Source organism: Rhodnius prolixus, unplaced genomic scaffold (genome assembly GCF_049639745.1).
Source record: "Rhodnius prolixus isolate KJV_2025 unplaced genomic scaffold, Rpr scaffold_5, whole genome shotgun sequence".
Classification (NCBI taxonomy): Eukaryota; Metazoa; Arthropoda; class Insecta; order Hemiptera; family Reduviidae; genus Rhodnius; species Rhodnius prolixus.
Window position 1 is genome coordinate 35,468,538 of NW_027411624.1, and position 12,013 is coordinate 35,480,550.

Below are 12,013 nucleotides of genomic sequence, written 5' to 3' on the forward strand. Positions count from 1 at the left end.
TGGACAATATCTTGGAGGTAATTGTGGGGGAATATGTTAGTATAGGGCAGGGATCTCCAAACTTTTTACACAGGGGGCCAGTTAACTGTCCCTCAGATCGTTGGAGGGCCGGACTATAAAACAAACTATGAACAAATCCCAATGCACACTGCACATGTATTATTTTAAAGTAATAAAAAACAAAACAAAACGGGAACAAATAAAATATTTAAAATAAAGAACAAGTAAATTTAAATCACCAAACTGTCCAGTATTTCTGTGGGAACTATGGGCCTGCATTTTGGCTAATGAGATGGTCAATGTCCGGTTTAGTTATAGTGCTTTGTCTTTTTTCGTACTTCTGGCTGTTATTTCACACTGCTTCCCGCCTGAGGGAGCCGTAACGCGTGCGTCCCGTACGTGAGTGACGCTGCGCTTCCTGTGCTTCTCTTACTGACCACCAATGAAAGAGGTGCCCCTTCAAGAAGTGCAGCGGGGGTCGCATGTGGCCCGCGGGCCGTAGTTTGGGGACCCCTGGTATAGGGAGGGAATGGTGATTTCGGATTGCAGACTCCCACTGCTTTTGCTAGAACATTTCTTGAGTGGTACCTTGAGTTTAGGTCTCAACTGGATTTATTATGGTCTTGGAAATATTTTGATCTCTATTTCGTTAATCTTATAGAAATCCATTGATGTAGGGAATCCCGCAGCACAAAGTAAAATGACTGCACTTCTGCATCAAAATATGGTCATTCTACTTTTAAAGCGCAAAATTCTGTGAAAAAAATGAAATCGTATTGCTCAGTTCGACTTTTCACAGAGTATAATCGATATATACATATACCTTTGCAGCCCGCTCCTTACAGAATTTTTATCAAATTTTGTAAAAAATTATTGCCATAGTTGGACGAATCATACAAAACAGCAGTTGCTCTTAACAATTTTATTTTTATTTTTTTCTTTTGCAATTTCTGATTAAGAAAGTTGAAAGAAAGAATGAAAGATGGATATAAAAATAATATTCATAATTGATGACGTTTAAATGATTTATGGTAGAAAGAACAACGATAGATTTGTTAAAAGTATGAATGAGCTTTTATTATTACATAAAAGAATAACTTTCAGAAAGCAAAAGTGTAATTTACAATCGAGTAGGATCACAACCTATGATGTAATCATTGATTATGTTTTAAACCCATTGAAGGAATTCGTAAGAAATACTGTTTTTAGAAATACCAATTTTTTGTCTTCATAATATTTGGAAGATCAGAACTAACAATGAGCTTCGTGACTTATTTGGCGAACCCAGATCTGGTCTGTTTCATTGAAGCCGCAAGATTAAGATGGTTAGGGGACGTAGAAAGGTTGCCGGAGGCGAGAATTCCCCCCCCAAAAAAACTGTTGCATGGGACTCCAGTTGAAAGAAGAAAAAGAGCACGTACTTGCTGGAGGTGGCTGGACGATGTCGAAAACCGACATCAGAAGGCTGGGAGTTAGAAGATGGAGACTCCGTGCTTTAGACAGGAACGGGTGGAATGCTGTGCTAAAGGTGGCCAAGATACAGGACCGTAGCGCCCTATAGTAAGTAAGGGTGAAAAGATTTTTACTAAACTTTTACTAACTTTTTTACTAAACTAAAGTGCTTGGAATTGGAGACCTACAATTCGCCTTTTACGAGTATATCGTATTAACTGTCTCATTATCACTTAACAGAATTTTTTGTGTGCAACAAATTTTCAAATTTAAACAATAATCAGAACAATATGAATAGTTTTACTTATACATAAATTCAAGTTATAAGAATTGTGGCACCTAAATATGTTGAAATATGTGGGAAATGTTATACTAAATTCCATGGCTGCATCATATAATCTGCCACTGATAGATCGTTCTGTCTACACGGTACACTACATTGGAAGGATTTATTTATTTTTTTTCTACCACTAAATTAGTCTTTGTTATTTCAAAAAAAAAAAAAAAAAAATCTCGGATATTTTTTATCCTAAGAATCCTATTATACCTAAAGTTCCAAAAGGGAGTTGAAGTGTTATGAAACGGGTGTGATTAATTCCATTTAACTTGAAGCCTTTCTCACCATAATACTTCATAATTATTAAAAAAATATTTAAAGAATTTTAACATTAATTTAAAATTTAGGGTATTAGCCAAAATTTAAACCACGAACACCTGTTATGTTTATAGTTTGTACTTAGAACATATCCCCACTCTAATTACTAATGTAACATGTCAGTTAATAAACAGAGTTGATTGTGTGCACACATTTGCTCGTCTCTGTGAATACCCCAATTCCTTAATAATAATAACATAATATAACATGGCGCAGTCGGATTCGGAACTGGTATAAAAAAAAATTATTAATAGTGTCGGTTAATTATAATATTAATAGTTAATTAATAATAATAATAATTAATAGTGCCGGATAGTTATAATTCAAAAAAATAAAAATAATTTTGTTAAACATCGAGAGAGAAGAAGATGGCTATGAGCTGTTTTGTACCACCGGCTCCACTAAGTTTGGAGGGAAACTTATTGGAAAATTGGAAGAGGTTTCGAAGTGATCTAGAAATTTTTCTAAAAGCAGCGGGATTCACGGAGACTAAAACAACAGTTGGACGTGCTACGGCCATATTACTCAACTTGATAGGTGAAAAGGGTAAGGACTTTATAATACTTTCCAATTTGAAGAGGGCAAGTCTGAAATCTTTGAAGAAGTTCTTAAGAAATTTGAAGAGTATGTAAGCCCTAGCTTTCGATTTAATAGCAGAAAACAGAAGGAACAGGAAACCTTCGATGATTTTGTCACTGAACTGAAGAAGTTAGTAAAAGATTGTGACTATGGAGCTGTTGGCAGACAGACTTCTATTGGACCGAATTGTGCAGGGTTTACAAGATAACCAACTGAGGGAGAAGTATCTGCAGGAAAAGGAGCTTACCTTGGACAGAGCCATTGAGTTGGGGAGGACTACGGCCTTGAGCAGAGAACAGGCAGCCGAAATGATACCATCAGAAGTCGACAGAATTGTAAATAGGAAGCAACCGAAGAAGACGAAAGAGAAAGTGGGTAACTATAATAAAAAAGATAATTACAAATGTAATAATAATAAATTTAATAATTTTAATTATGGGAGTAATTATAAATGTAAAAAATGTGGATCTGTTCATTCACAATTTAACTGTCCGGCTTTCGGCAAAAAATGCATTTTATGTGGAAATTTAATCATTTTAAGATCGGGTGTTTCAAAAATAAAAAAGTAGATTGTGTAAATGAATTAGAAAATGATGAAATTAATGATTTAAATCTGGTTGTTGATGTAATAAATAAAGTAAACAAGGTTAGCAAAATTAGCAGAGGGCTTGATGGTCAGCCTTCCCCTTGAGGATCTGTTCTGGACAACGTCTCTGTTTATACTTGTACGAGTATCATCCCTAACGCTACAATTGTTCTGATTATTAGTGCTGTCATGACTGTCATATGACCGATCTCATCTCACGATTAAGTACCAACTTTACATGTGATTAAACAATTTATTTATTATATAAATACAAAAATTTAATTCTTAACATAAATTAAGTTCATGGTTGCATATTTGCCTTTCAATTTATTTTTATAATAAACAAGGCCTTGCAAAGAATGCCGCATGCTACATTCACTGGACAGAGATGTTTGTTACCCAAGGACTTGTAAACACCTCAGGTGCAATGCAGCGTTATAATATAATTAATATCGAATAAAATTAAAATATAAAAGGGAAAATTTATATAAAGAAAAATCTAGCTGCAATTAAAATTTATAATTGCATAATTAAGTAATAAAACTCGATAATGTAAGTATATTTATCAAAAGGTTGTTTCCATTTTATAAAAAGAGTGATCGTGTAAAGAGAGATTGCTATTTTCAAGTTTATAAAATATTATTGCAATTATTTTGTGTACTTTAAGAAGGCAATAATCTTGAAAAAAAAAAAAATAATAATACTAAGGGCAGTTTAAGAGCCTCGTAATTAAAAAACTCCTGTAGCAATTATTTTTTAAATAAACATACAAGATAAAAAGGTAATTAATGGTCCACAATGGACCCCCTCTCTCGAAGGAGGTTTTGTGGCCACCCCTTGTAGAATCTAATCTAAAGGTAATTATATGTAATTGTTTTTCTGTCTCAGGAACGAAATAGATGCCAGCCACTGAGGAACTCACCTACAACAAGAGGAGTGTTCTGGCAAGACTAGTTCTATAAGAAGAAAAATGCATTCAAAAACAAACAAGCAAAGGCATTCATCCTTAAAAATAAAAGTTAATAAAATAAAATATCCCTCGTATTAATGTGGGCAATGAATACTAGGCCTTCAAATCGAAACATCGAAGTAAATCTAGTCAGCGGTGTTGCATTTGCTTGGAAGGGTTAAGTATAAGACTCGCAATGATCGAAATAGGATTACAAGTAAGTGACCCACAATTCTACAAAAAAATACACTTTATTGGTTCTTCGATGGGTTAGCAAAATACGAATCGATTTACAGCATTGGAAATTATGAATCAAGAAGTCATCAACATTTATCGTTAGGGCCGGATTTAGATGAAAAAAGTCCCTAGGCTATTCCACTTATGAGGCCCTTTCATCTCCCATTTTTAAGTTTGTAATTTACACGAGAGGTAATAAAATACATCACTACAACAGTGTTTTAGTGTTCACTGTTTTTAGAATAGCGTAATTTTAATTATGCTAACAATTTGAATGTAGGCCCCTCTTGATCTTGAAGCCCTAGGCTGAAGCCTAGTTAGCCTATAGGAAAATCCGGCCCTGTTAATCGTATTTTAATATACCTCGATAGACATCATATGAATAATGGCTAATTTGCATTAGTACAAAATGGCCAAGAAGAAAAAGATTGAAAAAAGCCTTAACCAAGACTTAAATTAGAAAAGCTTTTCGGGTACGCATTTGGAAGGAAAATTTGGCTTGATTTAAAGTGGATAGCCTTTCACAAAATACCTTCGTGTGCGGAAGAACGATTAAAATCAATGGCACAAAAAATTCGTAAGGTCCACAATAGTTACAAGTGTAGCTTTTGTAATTTAGTTCACTTTACTAGCGTGATTTTTATTTAATTGTAAGACGACCGATAGAAGATCCAATAGAAATATTTCTGATGAGAACTCAAAATATTTTTTAAAAAAATGTGCTTGATCATAATTTGTGAGGAAAGAGAAAGTAAAAGTGATGATGCCGGGGATCCCACTGAAGGACACTGTGCCTTCTTGTAAGGCACTTAAAAACCGTGAGCTGTACGAAGGCATTTATTTAGAAGAAGAAAAGGAAGAAGATTACAATACTAATGGGCAAAATTTTAGTTCAACACAATCATAATTCTTTTAAAATAAATTGTTTATGAAATGTAAATCTTTTAATTGATGTATTTGCATCCTGCCTTCTCATAAAACGATCAGATAATAGCACACAAATTTTGTAAAAGTAATTAAACGGAGGTACAAATCAAATCGATGCTTCAAAATTGTCTTCTTTTTTTTAAAAAAAAACAAATCGTATTAACAACATCCTTCAACTCTTCGAATTAAATGTGTTGACCTTTTAATTGCCCACAAATTATATAACAAAATATTGTAGCAGAACGAAATGTCTTGTGTACGTGTTCCATTATTTCTTTTATTTTGCAAGGATAGGGTGTACAAAATTAAAAATAAAATATTTTTTTGTGTATATGTTGGCTGCTAGAAGCACAGTCAAAACACATCCTAGCATTATCTGCTAGTCTGTTATGGATGATCTTTCAATTATCTCAGACCACACCTGTGATGTAATATTTAGCAAGAAAAATAAAATCTATTTCTGAAATAAAGGAAACATACATACATATGTCTAACAAAGAAATTATAGTTATCATGTGCAAAGTAACACAAAAAGAACAAGAAAAACGACCAGATTATAACGTAATTTTGTAATATTATTATTTTATATTGTTGACTGAAGAAAATTATGCAGTTTTCTTTGTCTGCAGGAACTTATCTATCTGAATAATTATTTTTTACAAAAAAGGTTCTACTTTAATTTGCGCGCGGCAGTACCTCAATAATTTCGTTTGTTTTAAAGAAAAGTTGCAATATTTAATTATACCATGCAATGGAACTGAATCAATTTAAATAATTATAAAGTTGCTTTAAAAAAAAAAAAATGTAACTTAAGTCCAACCGAATACAAAATTTTAATTCTACATGTTTGAACAATTCCCTTTTTTCAGAATCTTTAATGGATTCATGAACTTGGAAGATTTTTAATATTTTGTAAGTTATGATTTGTATGTCCAGTCTTGGAGAATGTACATTTACACATATGAATTTTCACAAATTGCCCTGTTATTAGCCAACACCTTGAAAAGGAATCAAATCTCAGGACACGTACTCGTTTTATATCCTGAATCCTTCAATAATAATTCTTGTAAATGATTCGCTTTAATTTTATTAGCATGGGTGGCCTATTCACATACCGCTGAAATTTTATTCTTTATTTTCTCTGACGTAGTAGATCTAGTTCATCCGTGTGTTAATTAAACTTTGAATATACTTTTATCTACGACCACCACATGGCAATAGTTTCTCTTATTTGTAAAAGGAAGAATTGAGTTGGATTGTTGGATACCATTTAGGGACTCGAATGAATGCCTCTAGTCACAGGAGTCTCCGATTAGTAGTAAAGTAATTGCCTATTTTTTTCAGGCGGGCTATTAGGTGTCGTGGACGGAGGCGATTAGCAAACATACTTTACTGTAAATTTCTCATATTAACCATTAGATAAAATCCAAGGCATAGACCGGAAATCGAACCCATTACCACAATACTTATTAGCTTTGCAGGTCTCGCCTCTGAGAACGCTTATTCTGATTCAACTTTTCATTGGCAGCTATTTCATTTAAACTTGATAGAATGTTTCCTACCTGAACACCTTCATTTTTAGTTAGTTTAGGTCGAAAGCTTGCCTAGAACAAGCATAAAATAAGCCTCAATTAGGCAATAATTCTTTTCCCTCTTGAATAAATACAGGGGGTGGACAAAAAATGGAAACACCTTGAAAAATCATCAAAATACTTTTGTGGAAACTGAGTTCTGTACATGTCTATTGAGCTCAATAGTGATTTTAGGAGCTGTGGTCTTGCGATCAGCTCTAACAATTCGCTTAAGAGTCCGACGGTCTCTCTCAGACAACTTCGACTTTCGACCAGACCCGTGCTTGGCTGAGGACGTTTTCCCTTCTCTTTCAAAAGCAGTCATTACTTTTGAGACATTACCCCTTGAAACGCCAAATATTCGGGCACATTCTGTTACACTGCCATTCGAGCACCAACAATTTGGCCTCTTTGAAAGCCTGAGAGGTCTGCTATTTCTAGAAGGTTATAAACAATTTCCTTAAATTTCTTTTGTTTTTTTTTAAAAAAAAAGGTAGGTTAAAAAACCATATCAAATAACAGAATTTAAAAAAAAACATTAAAATATGTCAAGTTTTGATTGATTTGAACATGTTCAAACATTATGATGCCAAAAGTCAAGTGTTTCCATTTTTTTGTCCACTCCCTGTATGAAATTAGATAGTTGCTTTCCCAAATTAAAATCAAAGAACGAAAATAGGTAATATCACTGAAGTTGTTTCCTCATTCATAACACAATCATTTCTTTCCAACTAAATAAACTTGTACAAGTTAGGTTAAAAGTTCGGGTCTGCCAAGCTTTAACTAAAAATATGTACATTAACTTCAAACTTATTACTGTGTTATTTACATAGAAGACAATTCAAAGTTGTACGAAAGATATCTATCATTGTAAAATAAAATGAAACATTTAAAATAACTTTATTCAAACAAGCAAACTTACAGCAAACATTATTTCAACAATCAAAGTATAATAGTTATAGTTGATCACGTTTCTTCAATCCTTGTGATTAGTTTAATAAATCCCTCAAAAGCACTAAAGGTTGTAAGATGAACCATCAGTAATTTGTAAAACATTTTGTAAAAAAACTTGTTCCTCTTCACCAACTACTGTTGTTTCCTTCTAAAAGAACACCCTTCGGTTAATCTTGATCTTCCACCAGTTGGCTGGCATAAAATTGTACTACAACCAGCACAGAGTACCACAGTTTGGGCATGTGAAAATACGGTAGTAATTTTATAACAACCTGGACATTTAACATCCATAAAAAATGAATTAGGATGTTGCACCAATCTTTTTAGCTTATGTTTCTTTTTCTCTTCTAAGATGCTTGGATGAAGTAAATCCTTGGCGAGTGGCATTGTTAATATCTGGATGAATCCACTTACTTCTTTACAGCTTTAGTAAACACTATTACGAGACAAAAGGCTGTATGGTAATAATGTTTAAAAACAGCTGGAGTTAGGTTATGAAGGTTATTGATTTTTGAGGATATTTTCTATTTCAAATTTCAAAAACATTTGGACATGTCCATTTCTTGTGGTTAGTGAGTTTAATTTATAATATTTTTAGAACGATGTTCAATGAATTGAAGTTTTCATGATAAAAACACATTACGATTCCTGACTTTAAGTTCTTGTTCATTTATTTGATGTTCTCATATTTGAAGAAGTTTTCATTCAAAAAATTTGAGCTCCTTCGTTTAATAACAAATGTTTCATCTAATTACTTAATATTTTGGGACAAAACAAAATTATTAATTGCTGATTTATTTTTGTTTTTTGTTTCTTCAGTTCGTAAAATGAATGGAAAATGAAGTGCTCCAAGTCACTCACCATCATTAGTTTGAATTGGATAATAAAACTAGTTCAACATTCCGCAGTCAGCAAAGCTTGAATAATTTAGCCTTAATGAGAAAGTAAGTCTAATATTAATCACAATAAAAATCTTGAAAATTTGGATGTCCTTACATTAGCCACAACCATTTTGGGTGAAAGATTTTCAGATTCTCTTTATTTTTGCTTAATTTTATTTCTCGTCAGAGGGAATGTTGCAATCATAGAATTTGTGCTTTTCTTGCAGTTTTTAGAATCAAGAGTTTTATCGAAAATTCATGATGGGAACACACGAAATTAAAAAAAAAAAACTATTGTGGGCACTACTTTCTCCGAATTCATCATCATATTTAACTTCTACCAACATTATATCTTTCACTATTAAAAAATTAAGTAAAAAAGTAAACTTGATAAAATAATTTATGTTAATCTAAGCAGTTAAAAATTTGAATCAGGCAGTCAAATAGAAGAATTTCTCATTGTCCAGTCTAACTTTAATGCTCCATTGTTGAAACTATGTGGTGGGATAAAAGAAAATAAATTGAAAAATAGAAAAGCAAGCAGAGTCATGTTCAGTTTTCACTTGGATATATAATATATTTAATGTCAGTTTCAGATTTAAGAAGCATAGCGGCCAAACAAACCATAACCAAGAGATATGTACCAATTTAAGGTAAAAGATTGCATAATTTATATTATATTTCAATATTACCGCTATAACAACTTCAATTTTTCTTTCATGAATATTTTATAAGGAATATAAGTGTCGAAATTTTTATTATTAATTGGGCTTGTTCATTGTAAGTTGTTCTTGAAAGGGTATAACTGAAGTATTTTACATGAGATTATGTTTAAAATAAGATATTAATTGTTTTTAAAAAGAAATAGTAGCCAATTCTGGGACAGGGCAGTAGTGTCCATCTGCTCCAGGCTAAAGGTGCTCCCTTCAGTGACGGAATGAGAACGAACAATCGCTAGTATGATATCAGCTCACTCGATGTAGTACACGGATGGCTCCAAGATGGAGGAGGGCGTGGGAGCGGGAGTGTACGGGGTGAAACCGAAATGTAGCTTTTGGGTTAGCCTAGGGAAATCTAGCTACAGTTTTTCAAGCTGAGCTAGCTGCAATTAGGTTCTGTGCTACCGAGATTAAGGGGCGAGGAATTATTAATTCTAAGGTCGTAACTTTCTCGGACAGCCAGGCTGCTCTACGAGCTATTAGTTCCTACCAGGTCAAATCAAGGCTGGTTTGGGACTGTCTGGGTGCCCAGAAGGAAATTAGTGACCAAAATAAGGTCTTTCTGGTTTGGGTACCTGGTCATTCAGGATATAAAAGAAACGAAGTGGCAGATTTATTGGCCCTGGTTGGCTCTGCGGGACACTTCGTTGGCCTGGAGCCCTATTTTGGGGTTTCGAAGTGTGTTAAGACTGCGGCCATTAATTTGTGGGTGCAGAGTAGGTCTCAGGAGTGGTGGCGAGCCACCACTAGACAGAGGCAGGCGAAGGAGTTCATCAGAGGCTATTCGCCAAGGCTGACTGCAGAATTAATCCGTCAAGGCCGAGTGGGGCTATAAGGATAATTGTAGGCTTATTAACTGGCCACTGCAGGCTCAGAAAACACATGCATCGCATGGGCCTGGCAGATGACAGCCTTTGTAGGTTCTGCCAGGAAGAAGAGGAATCTGCACTGCACGTGATGTGTCAGTGTGAGGGGCTTGTGTGGCTAAGGATGTTACTTCTCGGGGAGGAAAAACCAAGGCCTGAGAGAGCTTTACCCAGGAGTCGCTCTCCAGAATTAAGAGTCTGATCAAACGGACAGGTCTGGAGGGCGAGCTCTAAAGTCGGGGAGCCACAATAGTTCCAAAGGGGTCGCAGTGGCGTAGGCCTTGAGGCCGCCCTAATTTAATCTATTCTATTCTATGATATCAGCTCTTTGACAATTGCTGACAGAGGAAATTATACCCAAAAATGGATGGTGGTAAAACTAGACTTTTTCCCAGGAACTATGAGTATTTATGGCTGTACTGAGTCTACTACATCCTAATTCAAAGCTAATCTAATTTTTGTGGACATACTATACCACAAGAGATCTTGAAGTGACTTTTTTATTGTTAGGAAAAATTTGGGTGGCAACTAAATGTTTACTGTACCAAGAGAGTTAGTATTAGAGTAAAATGCACTTTTAATGGAAGTGACAAGAGTTACCAAGACTAACTGAACTACTAATAGAAAGCGCTAATATGCCGATATTTGTCAATATTTATTTTGGCCAAGCAATATGACTTGCTAATGGACTCATTATTTTACAGTTATTAGTGCAAATTATCAAGTATTAGAACATATTAAGTATTTTTTGCTTCAATATACATTTATTTATTTTTTGTTAACAACACTGCAAGCCCAATTAGTAAGTTTAATTATAATTCAAACAAATGTTGGTGCAGCTTTTAATTATTGTTTGTAAGTAATGGTATGAAACTTTATTGCTTCAATAGTGTCTTAATTTCAATAATTTATTAAACAAAATTAATAAATAACAAGTTAATAGAGTAAATGATTAATTATAACGGTTGCCAGAATGTTAAAAATTACAGCGAATGTTCTGGATAGGGTCATGGTCATAAAGATTGATATGAACTAGGAAATGCAACGGTAAAACTGGATTTTGCACCAGATTGAACAACAATTCAACATTGTGTCCATGAATATTCTGGTTTAGTGCAGTTTTTTACCCCCCACACTATTTAATTATAGATTGTTATCTTTATTAATGGAACTCTACGTTCGTTTTTAAACTTTCAACAAAATATTTTCATTGTTCAAATACTTAAAACCTGAATTTATAATGGGGCTTTAATTAAAATGATTAATGAAATTAAAAATTGTATAAAAAATAAATTAATGTACCAAAAAAAGAGAGAGGTTAAAAATAATGTCCTTGTTACAGGTAGTCAGTGGGCGCAAGGAGTTCACTATTTTGGATTTCACCACAATAAGTTACTGTTTTATGGATTAGAATTCCCCGAAATATCACCATATTACTGAATCCAGATCCTGCCTTGTTGGTATTTATTAAGGTAACTTTTTTTTTTTATACATTTCATTTATGCATAAATGATGTATGGCTAAGGGCATTACTTCTCGGGGAGGAAAAACCAAGGCCTGTGAGCTTTACCCAGGAGTCGCTCTCCAGAATTAAGAGTCTGATTAAACGGACGGGTTTGGAGGGCGAGCTCTAAAGC

The 12,013-nt window shown here is 33.9% G+C and overlaps 2 protein-coding genes across 7 annotated transcripts in view; both read right to left on the bottom strand.

The window, feature by feature from the left end:
• exp (expansion) overlaps positions 1 to 12,013 on the bottom strand; it is a 384,871-nt gene that overhangs the window by 276,911 nt on the left and 95,947 nt on the right. The window lies entirely within an intron of this gene.
• Positions 7,838 to 8,388, bottom strand: LOC141458006 (small ribosomal subunit protein eS27-like). Its single transcript, XM_074135479.1, has one exon. It carries the CDS (start codon positions 8,295 to 8,297, stop codon positions 8,043 to 8,045), a length of 255 nt encoding a protein of 84 aa, XP_073991580.1. The 5' UTR covers positions 8,298 to 8,388; the 3' UTR covers positions 7,838 to 8,042.

What these genes read in the sequence shown, in the direction of transcription:
- LOC141458006 (XM_074135479.1), bottom strand. Translation starts at nt 8,297, where the DNA reads ATGCCACTCGCCAAGGATTTACTTCATCCAAGCATCTTAGAAGAGAAA.